We start from the raw sequence: 22,198 nt of genomic DNA on the forward strand, positions 1-22,198 counted from the left end.
ATTAAGTTTTCCAGTCAACAGTTAACAGAAAATTCTTACCTCTGGCTTGCTAAGGCTGGATGACACCAAGGAACCAGATCCCACATCCAAATCCCACTGCTTTTTACCATGATTTTCAGGATCCAAGGCAGCAATTCTCCCATCTAAAGTGCTGATAATTACTAATGACCTGTAAATATTTAAAATATTTTTAAAATTAAACAGATATCTAAGATATTGGGCACTTATCCCACATACTCAAAAGAAAACCAGCCCATGTCCAGGCCTCTATTCGTAGAAAGGAAGAGGGGGCCTTCTACCACTCTTGCCACCACTGTCTTTGGACCAAGACAATTTCAATATGCCCTTTATCTGTTTATGTAACTTATGAAAAGCCCCTGACCCATAGGTCACCCTTCATTCCACACTCTAATTCCCATAAGGAACACAATGTCCCCTGGTATGTCCTCTTCTACCAACATACCTCCTGAAAGCCTTTCCCCTGAAACACTGTCTTCCCTGATCGTTCACTTATCTTCTTGCTCTCATAGAAACCGGGCTTTCCCTGAGGACATCGCTTCCCTACAGAAGCACAGAGAATTTTTTTCTCCCATAACCCTTGCTCGGAATGGGGCAAGTGGACTCCATATATCTCATTGCCATTTCCAGACCACTTTTTTCCTCTCCTCTCTGAAAATCCTCAGGATCAGACTGTTTTGTCCCTTACCCCTCCTAGCAGACATCTAATTGACCCTTAGGTAACTAGCCCCATCCTGGAGGATTTCAGCTGCTGGTTTACTGTCATTACCTAACATATTTAACATACTTCTGCCTCAATTCTTTGGGTTTTCAATATCTGTCTACCTTGCTTCAGCTGCTCCTGTGGTCAGACTCTAGACCTTGTTATTACAAATCACTGCAACCCCCTAATCACCACCCCCTCTCTTTTCAGCTCACTTCCTCTACTTCCCTGACTCCAAGAAACTTCTGACCCTATGAGAACCTACAAGCCACTGATACTACGACCTTCACTACCACCATGCCCTCACTTCTTTCTTAACCAGTTAAAATCCCACAGTCCTTCATCTTAAGCACTACTTTGCACACACCTCAACTCCCTACCCTGCTTCTCACATGTCACACTCTGGAAGAACTGGTTAAAGTCAATCTTCTCCCCTTTCTCACTCCTACATCTGTGCAGTTGAATGTATCTGAAGATAAACATACCATGTTGACCATCCTCACTTTAATTAATGACCACCAACCTCAAAAAGGCTACTAACAATGCTCAACAATCATAACACCCTTCCCTAGTCTATCCATTATGCCGCTGAACCATGTTAACCATTCATGTCTCCCCACTCCTCAAACTTCTGATGCCAGCTCTTTCAAGCTCACACATCTTGGTGACTGTGCTTCCTATTTCATAGGGAAAAACAGGAGAAATCAGCTTGTTTCCCTGCCACCTCTATCTATTCAACAGTACCTGGACCGTGAGTTCCACCTTCCCTCCTGTTAGTGTAAGTGAACTGTCCACACTCCCACCTACCGCCAACACCTCCACTTAAGCAATAGAGCTCCCCCGTACACATTCGTGAGGTCTTGCTCCTGCAAATGTCTCCTGTCACTCCCACGCCATCAGTCATTCCCTCTCTACTAGAATATTCCCATCAGCATTTGCTATAAACTGAACTTTTGTGTCCCCCCAAAAAATTCATAAGTTGAAACCTAATCCCCAAGGTGATCATACCAGGAGGTGGGGCTTTGGGAGGTGATTAGTTCATGAAGGTGGGGTCCTCACTTATGATATTAATGCCTTTATAAAAGCAGCCCCAGAGATGCCCTCACCCCTTCCACCATGTGGGAGTGCTTCTGTGAAGAATCAGTCTTCACCAGATACTGAATCTTCCAGTATCTGAAGACATTGAAAGTTCCCAGTTTCAGTTCCAGATACCGAAACTTCCCAGCCTCTAGAACTATGAGAAATAAATGTCTGTTGTCTATAAACCATCCAGTTTTCAGTATTTTGTTAGAGCAGCATTCAAACCTGCTACTATTTTCCCCAACTTAAAAACCAAACCAGATCAAACAAAATGAATCCTTCTCCTCCTCGAGCATCCAATCTATTTCTTGCCCCTCTGCAACAAAACTCCTTGAAAGAGTTGTTATATACTGTCTCCAAATCTCTTCCTCTCCTTCTATGTTGAACCATTTCTAATCAAGTTCTCACCCCTATCACCTCACTAAAATGGTTCTTGTCAGAGTCAAGAATGACCTTCACACTGATAAATTCCATGGTCAGGTCTTGCTTCACTTGACCACCCAGCAGCACCTGACCAGCCATTTTTGCCCTCCATGAAACACACTCTATATGGCTTCCAGGACACCATGCTCTTTTTTTTTTGGACTCAGTTCTATGCTATTCTCTCTCAGTTTCATTTTCTGGTTCCTTCTTATCTTTCCTATCTCTTAAAATAGTCTCTACCTACATGTAATTTTTTTGGTGATCTCATCCAGTCTCATAGCTGTAAATACCATCTATATCCTGGCAACTCCCAAATTTATATCTGGTTTCAGGCCTCTCCCCTGAACTGCAGACATACATATCTAACCACCTACCTGATTTAGATTGTGTAACAGGCTTTTCAGAGTTCGCATATCCATAGACAGACCCCCCCCCCGCCCAACTCTTCAAATACATCATGCAAAATTTTTGCCTAGGGCCTTTGCATCTACTGTTCCTTCTGCCTGGAACATACACCTCCAGCTACAGAGCAGCCTTTCCATAAATTATTTATTTGTTTTTATTTATTTATTTATTTTTTGAGACAGAGTTGAGCTCTTGTCGCCCAGGCTGGAGTGCAATGGCGCAATCTCGGCTCACTGCAACCTCCGCCTCCTGGGTGTAAGCAAGTCTCCAGCCTCAGCCTCCCAAGTAGCTGGGATTATAGGTGCCCGCCACCATGCCCGGCTAATTTTTATATTTTTAGTAGAGATGGGGTTTCACCATGTTGGCCAGGCTGGTCTCGAACTCCTGACCTGAGGTGATCCACCCACCACAGCCTCCCAAAGTGCTGGGATTACAGGTGTGAGCCACCATGCCCGGCCTAAATAGTTGTTTAAAGGATGACTTGTACAGTTGTTCTAGGAATTCATTAGGTGTATTTATCAGCTTTAAAGACCATGCACATTGTAAGCATGTATAGTTATATTCCTGGTCAGGAATACAAGATGCAACTTTATCTCTTCTGTATCACTTGATGCACAATGTATATAAATTCAAAGTAAAGCCGCAAGTTGACCAAGACTCTTTTGCATTACAAGCCAGCTGTAGTATTCATTGTGGGCTCCTCCCCACAAGCATGTCTCTGGAATGGAGGCACCCCTTATGCTGTGGTTGGAATTAAGAAGCACCAACAGAGCAATAAAGATTTGCTACTATACCTAATCACAGTCTAAAAGAGAGGTGCTCATTGGCATAATGTAGATCAAGAAAAACATCAAGTAGACAGATACTGCTGAAAAACATAGTCCTCAGGCTGAATGCAGAGATGACCAGAGGATAGCAATGAGATACAGCATTTAGTGCACTATTCACAAGAGCAAAGACATGGAATCAGTCTAGTGCCCATCAGCAGTAAACTGGATAAAGAAAATGTGGTACATATATACTATAGAATACTATGCAGCCATAAAAAGATGAAATCATGTCCTTTACAGCAACATGGAGGGAGCTGGAAGCCACAATCCTAAGCGAATTAACACAGGAACAGAAAATCAAATACTGCATGTTCTCACTTATAAGTGGAAGCTAAATATCGAGCATACATGGACATAAACATGGGAGCAATAGACATTGCAGACTACTGGCAGGGGGTGAGTTGAAAAACTACCATTGGGGCCAGGTGCGGTGGCTCATGCCTGTAATCCTAGCACTTTAGAAGGCCAAGGCGGGCAGATCACGAGGTCAGGAGATCGAGACCATCCTGGCCAACATGGTGAAACCCCCATCTCTACTAAAATACAAAAAAAAATTAGCCAGGCATGGTGGTACATGCCTGTAGTCCCACCTACTCAGGAGGCTAAGGCAGGGGAATCGCTTGAACCCAGGAGGTAGAGGTTGCAGTGAGCCAAGATCATGCCACTGCACTCCAGCCTGGCAACACAGCGAGACTCCATCTCAAAAAAAAAAAAAAAGAAAAGAAAGAAAAAGAAAAAGAAAAAGAAAAACTACCATTGGGTACTATGCTCACTACCTGGGTGTAATATACTATGTAACAAATCAGCACATGTACTTCCTGTATCTGAAATAAAAGTTGAACTTAAAAAAAGATACGGCATTTAGAACAAACACAGCCAGGTGCAGTGGCTTTCCTTTGTAAACCCAACACTCAGGGAGACTGACACAGGAGAACTGCTTGGAGGGCCAGGAGTTTTAGACCAGCCTGTGCAACACACTGAGACTCCAAATGTACAAAAATACTTTAAAAATTAGCCGGGTATGGTGGCGGACGCCTGTAGTCCCAGCTACTCAGAGACTGAGGTGGGAGGATAGCTTGTGCCCAGGAGGTCGAGACTGCAGTGAACTGTGATTGCACCACTGCAGTCCAGCCTAAGTGTTAGAGTGAAATGCTGTCTCCAGAAAGAAGAGGAAACATAAACAAAGATAAAAAGTGAAAAATGAACACCTCCCAAAATAGGAAGAATATAAGGTTATTTATCTCCCCAAGACCCACTTGCCCTATTTTGAGGGTTCCAAGATCAAGATGAAAAACTCTTATTCAAGAATTGAAGGAACTGCAGAGACAGCTTTTCCAGTGGAAAGAATCAAAGCCTAAGTCAGACCTGGGTGTACATCCCCATGGCTCTGCTCTGATTCTCCTCATGGCTTCATTCGAGTTATTTTTTCATAGGCAAAATATGGTTATTTCACCTATCTCAGTGCAACCCAAGTGTACCTGATCATAAAAATAATCTGGAGTGCTTGTTAAAAATCATTAAAGGTTCCCACGTCTCATCCTAAGAGGGAGACTGGGAGAATGTAGCCTAACAAGCACCCCAGGTGAGTCTCATAAGACCAGTTATGCAAACACTGTTTTACCTTAGCCATTTCCACAGAGAAAAATTAAATTTATGACGTGAAGGAAGAAGGCATATTGAACATCTCTGTCAGTAAACACTTTGGAGACTTCTATCTCTCACTTACATTTTGCTGTAGCTTACAAAGGCATTTATTTGGATGATTCCTCAGCAAGCCCTGATCTCTCACCCGTGATCCAATCCTTGGAAGCCACTCTCAAGAAAGATTTTCAATGGTTTCCTAACTGCCAGATTCACTCCCCTCATCAGGCCTGTCCTCACAAAAGCCACCGTTGTGGCCAGCTCCTCATTCTGGACATTCTTCTTTCCTGGTTTCTACAGGACCAGTCCCTCCTGGGTCCTCATCTTTTTTTTTTGGGGGGGGACGGAGTCTTGCTCTGTCGCCCAATGGTTCGATCTCTGCTCAATGGCAACCTCCGCCTCCCAGGTTCAAGCGATTCTCCTGCCTCAGCCTCCCAAGTAGCTGGGATTACAGGCGCCCTCCACCATGCCCAGCTAATTTTTGTATTTTTAGTAGAGGTGGGGGTTCACCACGTTGGCCAGGCTGGTCTCGAGCTCCTGACCTCAGGTGATCTGCCCGCTTCAGCCTCCCAAAGTGCTGGGATTATAGGCATGAGCCACTGTGCCCGGCCTCACCTATCATCCTTATAGTTTTCTATCTATAGAGCAGGCATTTTCCTGTTTGTACTACATGTTCTACCTAGATGGTCAATGTCTACAGCTTCACCTCCATCTGTAGTATGACAGCCCCCAAACCTGTACAGGATTTATAGTTCACCATTTCTACCCTATCCTAGTTCTGCATCTTCAGCAGGATCTACTTGTTATCACCATAATAGGCTCAGGAAACTTCTTTCCCACAATCTATTCCTGCCACTTAAAAGCGTAGCCATCCATCCTATTACCTAACATTTAAATCAGACATCAACTCTTTGTGCTCCCTCACCCTCTACATTTAAACAACAGCCATGTACTCTTAATTCTATTTCTGAAGCTTCTCTTAAATCTTTTCCGGCCGGGCGCAGTGACTCACGCCTGTAATCCCAGCACTTTGGGAGGCCAAGGCGGGTGGATCACCTGAGATCAGGAGTTCAAGACCAGCCCGGCCAACATGGTGAAACCCTATCTCTACTAAAAATACAAAAGTAAGCCGGGTGTGGTGGCATGAACCTGTAATCCCAGCTACTTGGGAGGCTGAGACAGGAGAATTGCTTGAAACCTGGGAGGCGGAGGTTGCAGTAAGCTGAGATTGCACCACTGCACTCCAGCCTGCACGACAGAGCGAGACTCTGTCTCAAAAAAAAAAAAAAATCTTTTCCTTCTTCATTACCACAGCTCTTGCCCTAAAAGATTCTCATTTCTCATCAGAACACCTTAAAATGCTAACACATTTTCCTGCCTCAGGTTTCTTTCCCCTCTCTTCTTCCCACAGTTTTGTTTCTGTAATAGAGATCTGATAAACTTCCAAGGTTCCCTGTGCCCACTGAAGAAAAAAGGTCACACTGCTTGGTGTGGCACATAAAGCCTTTCACAATTTGGTTTCAGTGTACTTTCCTAATCTCATTTTTCTGCCTCTTCTACCAGCCCAACCCCCTCTCCCCTCTCCTTCCCAGCTCCACGCTCCCCCCTTTCCATGGGGTGAACTTTTCAAAAGTTCTCTTGTCTATATTTTTCCCCATATCTTAAATTATTCCACCTGCCAAATGAACACTGTATAATAAATTCTCCCATCTTTAGAGGAAATACTTAAGAACCAATCAAGATATTCAACATTTCTTGAAATAACTGTAATTACTATATAAGGTTTTATGTAATTCTAGTTCAAGGCAAAGGAACTTGACTTTTTAATGTACCTTCTATTAAATATTTAATTTCCATTAGGTTATTTTAAAATACTGGCAGTCTCATGGACCCCTGTTTTTATCTTTGCAGATCTGTAAGTGTCCTGGAGCCCTGGCTTAGGAACCACTGCTCTGTGCTCACTGTACAAACTCCCTGCTCTGTGCCCTTGCTCACACTATTCTGTTGCCTACACTGTCCTTGATATTTTTCTCATTCCGGGACTCAATAACTTGCCACTTCCATTCTTTTCACTCTTACACTACTTTTATGTCACTTATTATCTATTCGAGGATAGTTAATTCTTTAACACAATGATCTGTCAGGCTTGGAGCTTCCTACGGAAAAGACATTTATCTACTCTCAGGGCCTAACAGTACCTGGGCCCCAGTAAAACTAAATAAATGTTTGCTGAATGAATAAACCTTGGTAGGACAAACATATTATCTACATAAAACAATCACCACCAAAAAGGCTGAGAAGATGGGAAAAGATGTGATTTCTCTAAGGTTATGTACCAAATACAAAATTTTGAACAGGAGCAGAAATTCAGGTTTTTAACTCGTTATTCTGTTAACTGTAAGTTTGCATAAGTGGCAACTACTATATTACTACAATGTGCAGCTTTTTATTCCTCTCAGAAATCTCATAGATATCGTTCATCCTGTAATTGCTCTGATTATGTCCTCAATCCAGGAGAAATGACTTTATGCCACAATGAATACACAATAAAAAAAGAAAAACTGTGCTGACTTAAGTTACCCAGAACACCTGCCTATTTACAGTTAAGTTTATCAAATTCTGATAAGTGTATGCTAAATTTCTTCATAAAATCATTTTAAAGGAACTTTATTTCCTGTGGAAGTTTCCGATGTGAAAGAAGACAAGCAGGTGATAGGAGAATATTGTATGGATTAAATAGTTTCTACATTAACAACTGCTTATTTTAAAATTTCAAATATCCTTTCTGGGGGTTGGGGGGAGGGCGGTACTTCACAAACTATAAATGTGATTTGGTTGAACCTGTTTTTTTGGTGTAGCCGAGAATCCTTTGCCCAAACTTGTGCTCTCACTAAAGGAGGCATATGTTCTTGTTTAGAAACAAACTAGTGCTGATTGGACTATACTTCCTGGTCCTCACCTACTAAGTAAATCTTCAAGTCAAACCTCCTTTACTTAAACATATGACAAGACTAGCCATGCCCCAAATCATAACAAATATATCAAAAATTACCAACTATACTTTATAACTTTGGCATATCAGCTAGACCTTAAAGACATACAATCTAAGTTTTCAGTGGTACAGCTTTAACATAAGCATAAGATATCCTTTTCCTGTTACATTAAAACATTTTTGAAAGTACCTTTTCTACTTTATTCTATAATTTTTTTTTTTTTTTGAGGCAGAGTCTCACTCTGTCACCCAGGCTGGAGTGTGGTGGCATGATCTCGGCTCACAGCAAACTCTGCATCCCGGGTTCAATTGACTCTGCTGCCTCAGCCTCCTGAGTAGCTGGGACTACAGGCATGTGCCACCATGCCTGGCTAATTTTTGTATTTTTAGTAGAGACAGGGTTTCACCATGTTGGCCAGGCTGGTCTCGAACTCCTGACCTCAGGTGATCTGCCTGCCTCGGCCTCCCAAAGTGCTGTGATTACAGGCGTGAGCCACCACGCCTGGCCCAATGAAACATTTTTAATCAAAATGGTCATTTACAAATAGAATGGAATTAAACACACACACAAATTTATCTCCTCCCCTCACATTTAGCTCTGCAACTTACAAGTTTTCTCCTTTGTATTTTAAAACAATTTGTAATAAAAATGTGTAAGAAGTTCCCCTCTTACAAAAAAGGAGAAAAGCAAATGGAGTTATCAGGCAATGTTTAGGGAGTAAAGAGACACGCTGAAGCTACAGCTCACAGCAACTAATAAAGACAGGTCCTCTCTGCAATCTGGAAGATGCCTATGAGCGCAGGGAACTGAGATCAGATAAAAAGCAATCTCCCATCCCTGTCCACATAGTCTAAGCACAGTCTTGGCATCAATTAAGCTAAAGACAACTGTAGACACAAAGGATAGTTCATTACTTGCCTATAGTATATTTATCTTGGCTTATTACTTGCTTTGAAAGTTCTGTGTAAATTCTTCTTTAAAGGTGACTGTTAGTTAACTTTAAAAGTCTGGAGTTGGGTGAGTGAATAGGAATAGGACTATATGACTGAGCTTCCTTTCAACATGGTATTCTAATATGCTACTATTCAAGGGTCCTAGTAGTTAAAAAAACAAATAAAAAAAGATTATAAATCTGAAAGTCTGAGGAAGACCAGATTTCTGTACCTTTGTTTCACATCAGATCACTTTGTAAAAGGACAGAGAAAAAAAAGAAAAATTATACCATCTTATATTTGCAAATATTTTCATGTTATCTCATTTAATAAAAAAAAAAATCAGTTTACAGATGCACAAATTGAAGAAGCACCAGAGACTAATGTCAAATTTAGAAATACTTTTGTTAGAGAGGAATTAGAGCCAGAGGAAAAAGGAACATGTACTTTCCAAATTAGTGACAGTTAAGATAAAACTAGTTCTTTAGAACTTCTGAGACTGTCAGAATGACTTCCCAACCCATCCCAAGAACTCTAAGTAACACTTTGCAATTTGCTATTTGTGTTGAAGTCAGAAGACTGGTAACTCACAAAATTATGTAAACATACATAAAATCTAACAGTGAGGTGATGAGACTTTCTTCCCAACTTTCTGCAGTGACCATCCCACTTAAATATCAACTAATGCAATGTTTCACAAAAGAACATGGACAACGAGATTGGTACCAGAAAAACAAGTTTATTTTAGCTAACTTTTAAAGAAGGTAAATAGCTTATTCACTCATTCACATGCTTGATATGCAGAGTAAGCACTTATAATGAAACTTGAAAATTCCATCAAGAGAAAAAAAATCAATGAACTGGTGAATATCGGATTGCTTCTTGAGTATCAAAAGACAACATGCAAAAATAAAGATAATTCCGCACCTCCCTCTTTTTAAAAGTTTTGCCAGTACTGCAGTTCTTCACAGCTGTTCATAATAAATGCTTGGTTAATTCAAATCTGTTCCCCTAATACTCCTTGAAACAAACAGAATTACTGGTCTATTATTACTGAACTACTGAATATTCTCTGGGTTTTTATCCTTTTTTTTTTTTTTTTGAGACATAGTCTCGCTCTGTCACCCAGGCTGGAGTGCAGTGGCGCAATCTCGGCTCACTGCAAGCTCCGCCTCCCGGGTTCACGCCATTCTCCTGCCTCAGCCTCTCCGAGTAGCTGGGACTACAGGCGCCCGCCACCACGCCCGGCTAATTTTTTTTGTATTTTTAGTAGAGACGGGGTTTCACCGTGGTCTCGATCTCCTGACCTCGTGATCCGTCCGCCTCGGCCTCCCAAAGTGCTGGGATTACAAGCGTGAGCCACCGCGCCCGGCCTTATCTTTTCTTAAGAGCATTTAGAAAAAAACTTTTATAAACTGTGTATTTATCTCCTGTTGACTATCAACTTATTCAAGATTTCTCAAACATTCCACACTATCTTAAGTCCACACTACAAGGCAGACCCCAAAACTGGGCCCTACCTCTTCCTAGCCAATTCTGTTTGGTGATCATGTATGCTCTTCAAGCCAAAATTCCTGTTTTCACTGCAATTTATGCGAAAGAAATGATCCCCCTGTTTGCTAAGTGGATCTTCTCTAACTACCTTCACCTCCTCATCTGTTCATTTTCCTTTTTCTTTTTCCTTTTTTTTTTTTTTTTGAGATGGAGTTTTGCTCTTGTTGCCCAGGCTGGAGTGCAGTGTCATGATCTCAGCTCACTGCACCTCCGCTTCCCAGATTCAAGCGATTCTCCTGCCTCAGCCTCCCAAGTAGCTGGGATTACAGGCACCCGCCACCATGCCTGGCTAATTTTTTGTATTTTTAGTAGAGATGGGGTTTCACCACGTTGGCCAAGCCGGTCTCAAACTCCTGACCTCAGGTGATCCACCTGCCTTGGCCTCCCAAAGTGCTGGGATAACAGGCTGAGCCAATGCGCCCAGCCCCTTTCATTTTCATTCTGTCTACACAGGCTCCCTCTTTTCAGTATATAAATAAGTTCGGAGGTTCCTTCTCCTAAAAATTACCTCATCAGTGAGGAAAGGAGGGAGTGGGGCAGAAAGGCTTGAATCTTTAACCTCTTGCAATTTGAGATTGTCTCTGCTGCTTCATTTAAATTCTTTAAGTGTGCTCATCACCAAATCTCTTTCTTCCCAGTCCTCCTCCTATACCTTCAACCTAGCCAGCTGTATTTCTGTCTCCTTTGCTGGCTCATCTTCCTCCCTAAAATAAAAGGCATTTCCTGAGGTTTTCTCATGAGCTTTCCCTTTCCCACAGCTTCAACTCTTCATATTTACGCTGCCCTCTCACTGGCTCTAGTCACTCATTTCCACCCACCTACCTAATGTCTCCCTCTGGATGTCCTGCCTGCACCTCCGAGTCACATGTCCAACACCAAACCCCTTACCTTTTCTTCCCTGCTCCCCTAAACCTCTTTTCTCAGCTTCTGGCCACGCAGTCTCAATCTCTGGACAAGGGTACCAAGAAAGGAAGAATGAATTCACCTGCCAGGAACCTAGATTTTGCATCAAATATCTCAACTCTGTCCCCTCTGTCCTATACCACTTTACACTAAACCTCTCATCTGAACTGCTGTAACACTCTCCTTTTGGTATTCTTAACTCAAGTTTTCAGTACACACCATTGCTAGAGAAACATTCCTTAGGTGTAATTTTGATCAAGCCTGGCACTCAGGATACTCTACCCAACATTTCTCAAACTTTAACGTGCATGTGAATCACACAGTGATCTTGTTAAAATGCAGATACTCTCATTCAGGGAGTGTGGGGTGGTGCCCGACTCCGGAGTTTTAACATACTCCCAAGTGAGGATGATGCTATTAGCATCAGGCTATATACATATACACAGTCGGCTCTAACCTATTTTTTCTATCCTCATCTACTTCTCCCTGCCTAGCATACATATGTGCATGTCTATATCTCTTAGGTACACACACACACAAATATACATATACAGAGACAAAATGTTTTCCAAACATAATCTCCAGCCTCTGTGCCTCTTGCTGTTTCCTCAAGTCCAGTGACTGTCCATTACAATTTTACCCATTTTTCAGGAACCAACCCATTCTGCCACAACCTTCTCTTATCTTGTTACCTACCCTCACTCCCATACCTCACCTAGTAGAACACCACAAAAACCTTCGGACATCAGTGACACTGGCACTGTTTTTGGTCTGTAACGTTGTTATAGGTCTTCTCATTTCATCTGTACTGTTAGACTGCACACTCTCCTGGAAGGCAGGAACTACCTGCCTAACCTCTGTCACCCACGGCATCCTTGGGCTCTTGTTAACCAGTAATTACCTGTTGAAGTGGATTTGAATTCTAAGAAAAACAAAACGTCTCAACTCTACTTCATGTAATTCATTTTGAGCAGGAGCTTCAGAAATTTCTTTACGATAAACAAAAACACTCTTCCAGGAAAATTGACTCATTAGCAAACCTAAGAAAACTTTGTTATATGTATATTTTTACAAGTGTTTATATATTCAAATGGTGCCTAGAGAATTTTAGTACTTATCCTATTTATAGTAGTCTCCAGATATATAGATCAAAGCTCTAATATTAATTTAAAATTAAATCTAACTTGTTACGATCTAGTAATGACTATAAATCTAAAATATGTTCCAATCCAGAGCCCAGCCTTCCCTGGTTTAATTTACTTAATGCTCCCTTTAACACTCCATTTATAAAATGGGACATCACTTTCTCCACGGGTGTGATAAGATTGGCTGTCCCCAAAATGTACTGTTAACTTGCCTTACATTGTGTCTAGACTTTGAAAAGTGCTTTAAAACAATCACCTTGAAGTAACATTTTTTGAATGCTAAGAAACTCAAAGAAAACCCTATATTAAATGTTTATACAGTAAACTCCTTATTCAAGAACCTAACCATGGCTCTTAGGTTCAAGAACCGATATTCAAGAATCTGACTATAGCTCTTAAACTTTAGCGTGCAAGAATTATCCGGAGTGCTTGTTAAACACGCAGATGCCAGGCTCTTATCCAGTGAATGTCTGATTCAGTAAAACTGGGGTGGGGCCTAGAAAACTGTAGATTTCACCAGCATCCCCAGGCGATTCGGATGCAGGTGTTCCGCAGATCTCAATTAGACACTGATCTCAATCCTTGTCCGGGGGCACTACAGAGTTGTGTTTGAAGGAAAATACAGACGTCTTTTGCTAAAGTCCTTTCTCAAAACAGCTGTCACGCCAGCACAGACAGGAGGTGATGTGCGTAAGGAAAAAGAAGGAAAGGTTCCTTGGAAGAGAATCAATGCCCGAAAACAATGAAAGAGGGGAAATGCAACCCTGGAATTGCATTCTCCCGCACCTGCGAGGATGCTGCTCTGACCCGTCGGCCAAGACCAGGCGCTCGGGAACCGAGCCCAGGCAGGTCGCTGGCCGGGGGATGGGAGGGCGTCATGGCCCCGCGCTCGTCCCCAGGTCGCCAGCTGCCCTCCGCAGCCGAGGGAAGACGCCCGCCCGGGTCCCGGATCTCCGCCCCCAGACACCGCATCCTTCGCGGCTCGCGCGCGTAAACAATTTGCCTCCCCCCGGGTCGGCAGCCCCTCACCTGCCGCGCGGTCGCAACTCTGCCTCATCGTCTGGTTCCGGACCCCGCGGCTCCTGCTCGCCCGCGGCTGCCGGCAGCGCCTCAGCGTCCTCCACAGTCACTTCGGCCGCAGCCACGGCGCCCGCCGCCGGTACTCGCGTCGCTGAGGTGGGAGCAGCGGCCGCCCCGAGGCCGAACGCCGCCTCCGCCGTCGGCGCTGGGAGGCCACGGGCGCGCCCCGCGGCCACCGTCCTTGTCGAGAGCCTCAGCAGCAGCAGCAGCAGCAGCAGCAGCAGCGCCCGTACCAGCAGCCCCGGGCTGATGGCGCGCTCCATCAGCGGCCCGCCCCGCGCGCAGGCATGGAGGCGCAGCCACTGACGCCTGCCTCTCCCGCCGCTCGGAGCTCCTAACAGGACAAGGACGTGCTAGGGACCCTACCGCCGCCCCGACGGCCTGGACAGCCAGCCGTGTTCCCCTGGCCACGTCTCAGCCCGGCCTCAGCCGCTGCCACCTGAGTGACAGCCTATCTCGGACGTCGCCCATTGAGCAAACTTTCCGCGCGTCTGGTCTCTCATTGGCTGCGGCCGCTGCCACTCCATGTTCCCAGGCTGGCCTTGTTGGGGAAGGTGGACTTTCCCTGGTTGTCAACATCGCACCTACCAATCAAATCGTAATTTCGTCGTTCGAGGCCCGTCCCTCTTCCGGATGCAATTACCAATGAGAAATGCCCCTCCCCGAAGTCTTTTTACCTGATTGGTGCGCTCATCAGTTCCCGGAATACCTTTCCTACAACAGATTGGCCATCGCGGTGGTTGGCCTCGCCCCACAAAGCGAGGCGCTGGAGAAGACTTGAAGATCATTGGTGGAAGTGGATGTCCCTCAAAGGTCTGCGCTAAGTGCCTCTTGATTGGTTGGAAGCGGCACTTACTACGTGGCGGATTCTGACTGTGAAGAGGACGGTCCCAAGTGAAGAGTGGGAGGCAAGTCCCTTGTGACCTGGAGGAGGTCCACCATAAAGGAGCTGGCATTGTAGCTCTTCTAAAGCCTAGTCTACTTAGGAAGGCAAAAGCGAAGCAGGAAGAAGTGGCCACAGAAGTCGTGTGGTCCCTAGAAGTAGAAGGGTAAGGAGGATGCAGGAGATGGTCCTACTTGTGGCCACCACGGTGTTCAGAAGTCCGCTTGTTAGAGATGGCAGTGACCTGCGACAATCCAGTCTGCCCGACACGCCTCCTGCCTCCTTAGGAACGGGAAGGAGCCCCGGCCCGGTGCACTGACATAGTTTGCCTAAGATCACGTAGCTGGTTGGTCACAGAATCATGACTTCTGACTCTGACCTGGCACGCTTTGTACCTCACCAAAGACAGTGATGAAATTGCAAAAGGGCACAGTGGAGAAGACCGGAATGTTCAGCCAAGGCATTTGAACTTTTAATACTGCAAGTCAAGACTTCCTGAAGATTTTTGAGCAGATGAATGAAGTGACAAGAAAATGCATCTTCAGCAGTGACAGCATCAACGATGAGGAGACTGGCCGGGAGGCTATTACCCGCATCAAAACCAGTGAACATTTAAAAAAATTTTTTTTTAGAGAGAGGGTCTTGCTCTTTTGCCCAGGCTGGAGTGCAGTGGCTTGACCATAGTTCACTGTAACCTTGAATTCCTGCGTTCAAGCGATCTTCCTGCCTCAGCTTCCGGAGTAGCTGGGACTACAGATGCGTGCCACCATTCCAGGCCAATTTTTAATTTTGTTTTGTAAAGATGGGGCTTCTTTGTTGCCCAGGTTGGTCTCAAACTCCTGGCCTCAAGCCATCCTCCCGCCTCAGCCTCCCAAAGTGCTGCGATTTACGGGCATTAGCCACCGCACCTGGTCCAAAACCGGTGAAGATTTGTTAAGGTGTTGGCAATATAGGTATACCTAGATTAGCCTTCATCTGCTAAAAACATGCTCTAATCTCTCCCCAGCCCAAAACAAACAAGAAACCCCTCTTCCCCTTCCAGCTCCTACCACATGTCTTTGCTCCTCTGTATGGCAAAACTTAAGTAGATTCAAAATTCCTTATCTTCAATTCCTCTTCTCCCATTCCCAAGTACATTACAGTCAGGCATTCACACCACTAAAACTGCTCTCGCTGAGGCCACCAGTGCTGTATTCAAAGGATAATCTTTGTTTTATCAGCTGTATTTGATCAAGCAACTCAAGTTTTTCCTGTTTAGAACACCTTTCACCGGTCTTCTTGCTTCTCCATAGTGCTGGTCATAACCCTCAAAGGGTCCCCCAGTTCACTCAGGATAAAAGCCAAGTCCTTACAATAGACTACAGGGTGCTACAACATCTGGTTCCTACGGCTTTTCTGATCTCATTTCATAATGTCTTTGCTCACTCCATTGGCCAATCAAGTCCTGCCTTGGGGGTTTTCTTTTGTTGTTTTGCCTGCCTAGGAAACTTCCCAGGTATATGAGTTTGCTAGAGTTGCCCTAACAAATACCACAGACCAGGTGGCCTGAACAAAACTAGTTTATTTTCTCGAAGTTCTGGAGGCTAGAAGTCCAAGATCAAGTCGGATTCTGAGGCCTCTCTCCTCTCTCCTTGGCTTGCCTATGGTAGCCCTCTTACTTCCTCTTCCCTCTGGTGTCTCTTCCTATTCTTCTAACACCAGTCAGATTGGAGTATGGGGCTACCTTTAACAGCCTCATTTTAACTTAATCACTGCTTTAAAGATCTTATCTCCAAATACAGTATAGTTATATTCTGAAGCACTAAAGGTTGGGACTTCAACATATAAATTTTGGAGGTACACAATTTAGCACATAATACCCAGGTACTCACAAGATGTGTTCCCTCACTTTGAGGCTTTGCTAATCCCAGTGAAGTCCCTCCTCACTACCTTATTTAAAATTAAAACCTCCACCACCTTCCTTCCTTTACTTCTCTCCTGCTTTATTTCTGCTTAGCCGATACATACATTACAAATATGTAAATACTGTAATTTACATATTTGTTTTGTTTATTGTCTGCTCTGTTTCCCTCCACTTGCATGTAAATTCTGTGAAGATTTGCTCATTGATGTATTCAAGGACATGAAACAGTGCAAAGTGTTTAGCAAGCATTTAATAAATGTTGAATGAATGAATGAATGAATCAATCAATACCTGAGGACAGAAGGAAAGAGACAACTGGAAAGGAAGAGACTGCAGTTGCTGTAGACAGAGGGGTTGATTACAAGAGCAAGATTCCAGAGTATCTGGAGGAAAAGGGGCAGCTCTGCCTTCCATGTTGAAAGTAGAGCGTAGGAGTTACTCCTAGAGAGTAAGTTATTTTGAAAAGTAGAGAAAAAAGATGAGCGAACTCAAACGAATTGACCATTATCTACTCAACAAAATAGGAGATAAAGTCTCCCACCTAAAAGGGATTATACTAGTTGGTATGAGGAAGGTGTCAGAAAATTAACATAAGATGAAAAATGATTGTTAACTACCTGTTTGAAATTAGTGTATATATTTTAGTGGGCCTGGTCTTCATGGTTTTGTAATTTTTTCAAAAAATGATCATGGCATGAACAAGGCTATTAATCTGAGCTAATGAATTAGGAGTCTACTTGCCACCTGTAAATACTGTGGAAGTTTTATTTATTCATTTATTCATTTAACATTCAGGGATTCCACATGACCACCTGCAAATAATGAGAATAAAGATACGAACAAAATAGATGTGGTTCCCGCCCTTCTGAAAGTTAACTCCCTATCTAGTTAGGGAGACAGACATTAACAATCACACATATATTATTAAAACTAAGATAAGTGCTATGATGGAAAAGGAACAGGCAGAAGAGCACAGTGGTGGAAAATGCCAGTAAGGAGAGTCAAGCTTTATACTTGGGAACAAAACACAAATTTTCCATTTTGGAAAAAAAAGCCTGAGTCGAAGTGTGCTGACTGGGAAAATAAATTAAGGAGAGAAAAGAGAGTCTACCTGCTTTAGGACAGCATGGAGCTTCACAGTGACTTTGTGGGAACTCTGGAACCTAGGTGCCTCAGGGAAATGTAAGAAAGTGGGGACCAGGCATGAGAGCTGGCCAGTGAGGCTGGGCCAGGAAAAGAAGCTGGTGCTCAGGTACCCTGAGCCAGGGTTGCCCAAAACAACCAAGATTCTACAACGGAGTGTGGCTCAGAAAATCAGCAAAATAGGTCTGAGATTTAGAAACAGTAAGTTCAATCCCTTAACAGAGAGAGACTGCATCTGTTGAAATGATATTTGATTGTGAATAACAAAAAGCTTGCCATATAGTGGGTGAAGCAAGAAGTGGGTTTATTTTTCTTACTGACACCACAGCTCTACAGTGATGTTTTATTTAAACTTATGCTCCTTCTATTTCTCCATGCTTCATGGGTGACTTTGTTCCTTTTGCCTGTCGTCTCACTGTTTTGGGATGGCAACTCCAGTATCATTTCTTTATTATAGGTAGGACAAAGAGGAATGACAAAAGGCATGTAACCACCTGAATTTGCCCCTATCAAAGAGCTCTCCAGGAAGCACCACCAAGGAATTTTCACTGACATTTCCCAGGCCAGACCATGCTGCTGCTAAAAAAAATGAGGATTCTGCTAGTGAGGATGAAAGGAAGAATGTGTAATCAGTTTTCTTGAAGTATAATACATGTACAATAAACTGAACCTATTGGAAATATGCATTTGGATGAGTTTTGACAGATGTATATACTACAGTCAAGATACAGAACATTCCCATCACACCAAGAGATTCCTTGTGTCCCTTTGTGGTCAATCCCTCCTACCCGAGGCCACTAGGTAACCACTGATCTGTTTTCCATCACAATGGATTAGTCTGCATATTCTAGCATCTTTAATAAATGCAGTCATACAGTATGTACTTTTGTGTCTCACTTTTTTCACTTCATATAATGTTTTTAAATTTATTCACGTTGCTGAATGTAGCAATACTTAGTTCCTTTTTACTGCTGAGTAGTATTCTGCTTTATATGTTCCACGTTTCTTTATCCATTCACTTGTTGGAGTACATTTGGTATATTTTCAATTTTTGGCCATAACACATAAAGCTACTATGAGAACATTTATGTAAGTAGAGGTCTTTTTGTAGATGCAGGTTTTTATTTCTCTTGGGTAAATACCTAGATGTGGAATAACTAGCTCATATAGTAGATAGATGTTTAACTTTATAAGAATCTGCCAAGCATTTTCACAAAGTGATGTACCATTTTATATCCCCACCAGTGGTGCACGAGAGTTCAAGTTGTTCTATATCCTCACCAACATTTGGTAATTGTCTTTTTAATTCTAGCTATTCTAGTAGGTATGTGATGGCATTTCATTGTAGCTTTGGTTTGCATATCCCTGACAACTAATGATTTTGAACATCTTTTAATGTGCTTGTTGGACGTTATATATCATCTTTTGTAAAATGTCTATTAAAAGTGTTTATAAAGACAGCAATGTTTATGGGTAGGCACTCTTGAAGAGTTTGCCACACAGTGAAATTTGTTGTGTTGTACCAGTTAGCTATTGGCATAACAATGCTGTGTAAGCAACCATCCCAAAATTCAGTGGCTTAAAACAGCAAAAATGTATACTCTGACACCCTTCACCTGGAGTTGCCTGATCTAGCTAGAGCACGATTTTCTTATGGCAATGGAAGAAACACAATTAAGATGAGTGGAAACTTACATGGCCTCTTAAAACTAGTATCAGAACTGGAGCACTCATTGGAGCAGGATGGAGTAAAGAAGGCATATGACTACGCCTAACATCAAAGAGGCAGGACAACATGCCCTGCCTCTAGTGAAAGACACTGCAAAGTCATGTGACAAAGGGCATGGAACTAAAACATAACTGTAGCAAGGAATTAACTTATCAATTCAATGTTTCTTAAAGTGTGCCCCTGGACTGACTTCATCAGAAGTTCAAGGGATGGGGTCCAGGAATCTGCAGATTTTCCTTTTTTTTTTTTTGAGATGGAGTTCTGCTCTTGTTTCCCAGGCTGGAGTGCAATGGTGCAATCTTGGCTCACTGCAACTTCCACCTCCTGGGTTCAAGCTATTCCCCTGCCTCAGCCTCCTGAGTAGCTGGGATTACAGGAAGGCACCACCATACCCAGCTAATTTTGTATTTTTAGTAGAGACAGGGTTTCTCCATGTTAGTCAGGCTGGTCTCGAACTCCCAACCTTAGGTGATCCACCCACCTCAGCCTCCCAGAGTGCTGGGATTACAGGTGTGAGCCACCGCGCCCGGCCTGAATCTGCAGTTTTAACAAACACCCTAGGAGACTCTACCACAAGTACTGTTAAGAGTAATCAGTTATATCTGTTCCTGAACCTAGCATGAACAATTGCTCCACAATTGCTTCACAGTTGTTCATGCTAGGTTCAGGAACAGATATAACTGATTGCACATAATGAGATACTACTCCATATATATTAGAATAGCTATTTTTAAAAATACAATATCAAGTGCTGGCAAGAATATATGAACAATTCCTCATACATTGCTGATCTGAAGGTAAAATGGTACAACTATCTTGGAAACAGCTTGGCAATTTCTATTACAGTTAAACGTACACTTACCATATGACATGGTTTGGCTCTGTGTCCCCACCCAAATCTCATCTCAAATTGTAATCCCCACATATTGAGGGAAGGACCTGTTGGGAGGTGATTAAATCATGGAGGTGATCCCCGCCATGCTGTTCTTGTGATAGTGAGTTCTCACAAGAGCTGATGATTTTAATGTGTGGCACTTCCTTGTGCTTTCTCTCTCCTGCCACCTTGTGAAGAAGGTGTTTGCTTCTCATTTCACTTCCATCATGATTGTAAGTCTCCCAAGGCCTCCCCAGCAATGTGGGACTGTGAGTCAATTAAATCTCTTTCCTTTATCAATTACCTATCTCAGGTAGTATTTTTTTATTTTTATTTTTTTGAGACAGAGTCTCACTTTATCTCCCAGGCTGGAGTGCAGTGGCATGATCTCGGCTAACTGCAACCTCCACCTCCCAGGTTCAAGTGATTCTCTTGCCTCAGCCTCCCAAGTAGCTGGGATTATAGATGTGTGCCACCATACCCAGCTAATTTTTGTATTTGTAGTAGAGATGGGGTTTCGCCATGTTGGCCAGGCTAGTCTTGAACTCCTGACCTCAAGTGATGCACCCGCCTTGGCCTCCCAAAGTGCTGGGATTACAGATGTGAGGCACTGTGCCCTGCCCTCAGGTAGTACCTTTGCAGGAGTGTGAAAATGGACTAATACACCATATGACTCAACAATCCCACTCCTAAGTTTTTACCTAAGAGATAAAAATGTATATTTGTAAAAAGGCCTGTAGGCAAATGTTTATAGAAGCTTTTTTACATAATTTCCCCAAACTGGAAATGTCATAATGTCTATCCACTAGTTAATGGGTAAACAAATTATGGTGCATTCATATGCTGGAATACTACTCAGCAGTAAAAAGGGACAACCTACTGATGATGTGAATAACAAGGGTGCATTTCAAAAGTGTTGAACCAAGTAAAAGAAGCCAGATACAGAAGATTATATACTTTATGATTCCATGTATATGACATCTGCAAAAGATAAAACCATAGTGACAAAGGAGATGAGACTGACTAACGAAGGACACAAAGAACCTTTCTTAGGGTGATGGAAAGATCCTAAATCTTATTGGTGGTGGGATCCTAAATCTTATTGGTGGTGGTGATGATGTCAGTATATAAGTTTGTCAAACTCATAGAACTGCATACCTAAGAAGGGTGTATTTTACTGTATGTAAATCATATATTAATAGACCTGACTTAAACAAAAAGCAATACAGACTTTTTCTCCTCCACTTTGCCCCAAAAAATGCAGAAGGATGTGAAAACAGATTTTATTTGTTTAAAAACTGAAATTTCAAAGATTTTAACCAGTGAAGTGACAAGACAAACACAAAAAATTAAATGTAGCTTGCTTTGATGTGACATATGACATATCAATAAGGAGTTTTGGGGTGCACTTTAAGCACTAGAAGTTGTTTGAATAACAAGGATGGAAAGAGGAATTCAGGAGGTTCTGCTTAAAAAATGCAGAGCACATAGCAACAAGCCTGGTCTTCTGGTGGCTATTTCAACATTTAAAAGGACGATTATAGCTGGATCCTGTGTAAAATGGGCCTGAAATACCCAAATTCCTACATGAAAGACAAGGGGTTGTAACTGTAGCAAGGAAGCAGCTTATCAATGTTTCTTAAAGTGTGGCCCTGAACTGACTTAATCAAAAGTTCAGGGAATGGGGTCCAGGAATCTGCAGTTTTAACAAACACCCTAGGAGACTCTTACGTATACTAAAATTGGAGGAACATGGCACTTTGGACTTAATATGTTTGATAAATTGTGGATTTTGTGAAATTCATAATTTTTCTATATGCCTATAATTTATTTACATGTGCATAGTTTATATCAGCGATTCTTTACATTGAAGTGCTACTTGAGAGTCCATTATCACTCCCAGCAATCTCCCGCCAATTCAGAGGCCTTTAATTTCTCCTTTATGATGTACTAGAAAAT

General features: G+C 42.8%; 1 protein-coding gene and 1 long non-coding RNA gene across 2 annotated transcripts in view; one reads left to right on the plus strand and one right to left on the minus strand.

Annotated features, from left to right (window-relative positions):
• The window catches only part of EIF2AK3 (eukaryotic translation initiation factor 2 alpha kinase 3), a 72,137-nt gene extending 57,865 nt beyond the window's left edge, over positions 1 to 14,272 (minus strand). Inside the window, exons 1-2 of the mRNA XM_003268790.3 lie at positions 13,657 to 14,272; positions 40 to 169 (exon numbers count right to left, since the gene is read on the minus strand). Coding sequence (XP_003268838.2) covers positions 40 to 169; positions 13,657 to 13,970 — 444 coding nt within the window. The 5' untranslated portion in view covers positions 13,971 to 14,272. The remainder of the gene's footprint in view (positions 1 to 39; positions 170 to 13,656) is intronic.
• Positions 14,273 to 14,524: 252 nt separating this feature from the next.
• Positions 14,525 to 18,519, plus strand: LOC105738953. Its single transcript, XR_001114800.2, has 2 exons — positions 14,525 to 15,414; positions 18,094 to 18,519. It is a non-coding gene; the product is annotated as an uncharacterized LOC105738953 (long non-coding RNA).
• Positions 18,520 to 22,198: the final 3,679 nt, after the last annotated feature.

Source organism: Nomascus leucogenys, chromosome 14, assembly GCF_006542625.1.
Source record: "Nomascus leucogenys isolate Asia chromosome 14, Asia_NLE_v1, whole genome shotgun sequence".
NCBI classification, from domain to species: Eukaryota; Metazoa; Chordata; class Mammalia; order Primates; family Hylobatidae; genus Nomascus; species Nomascus leucogenys.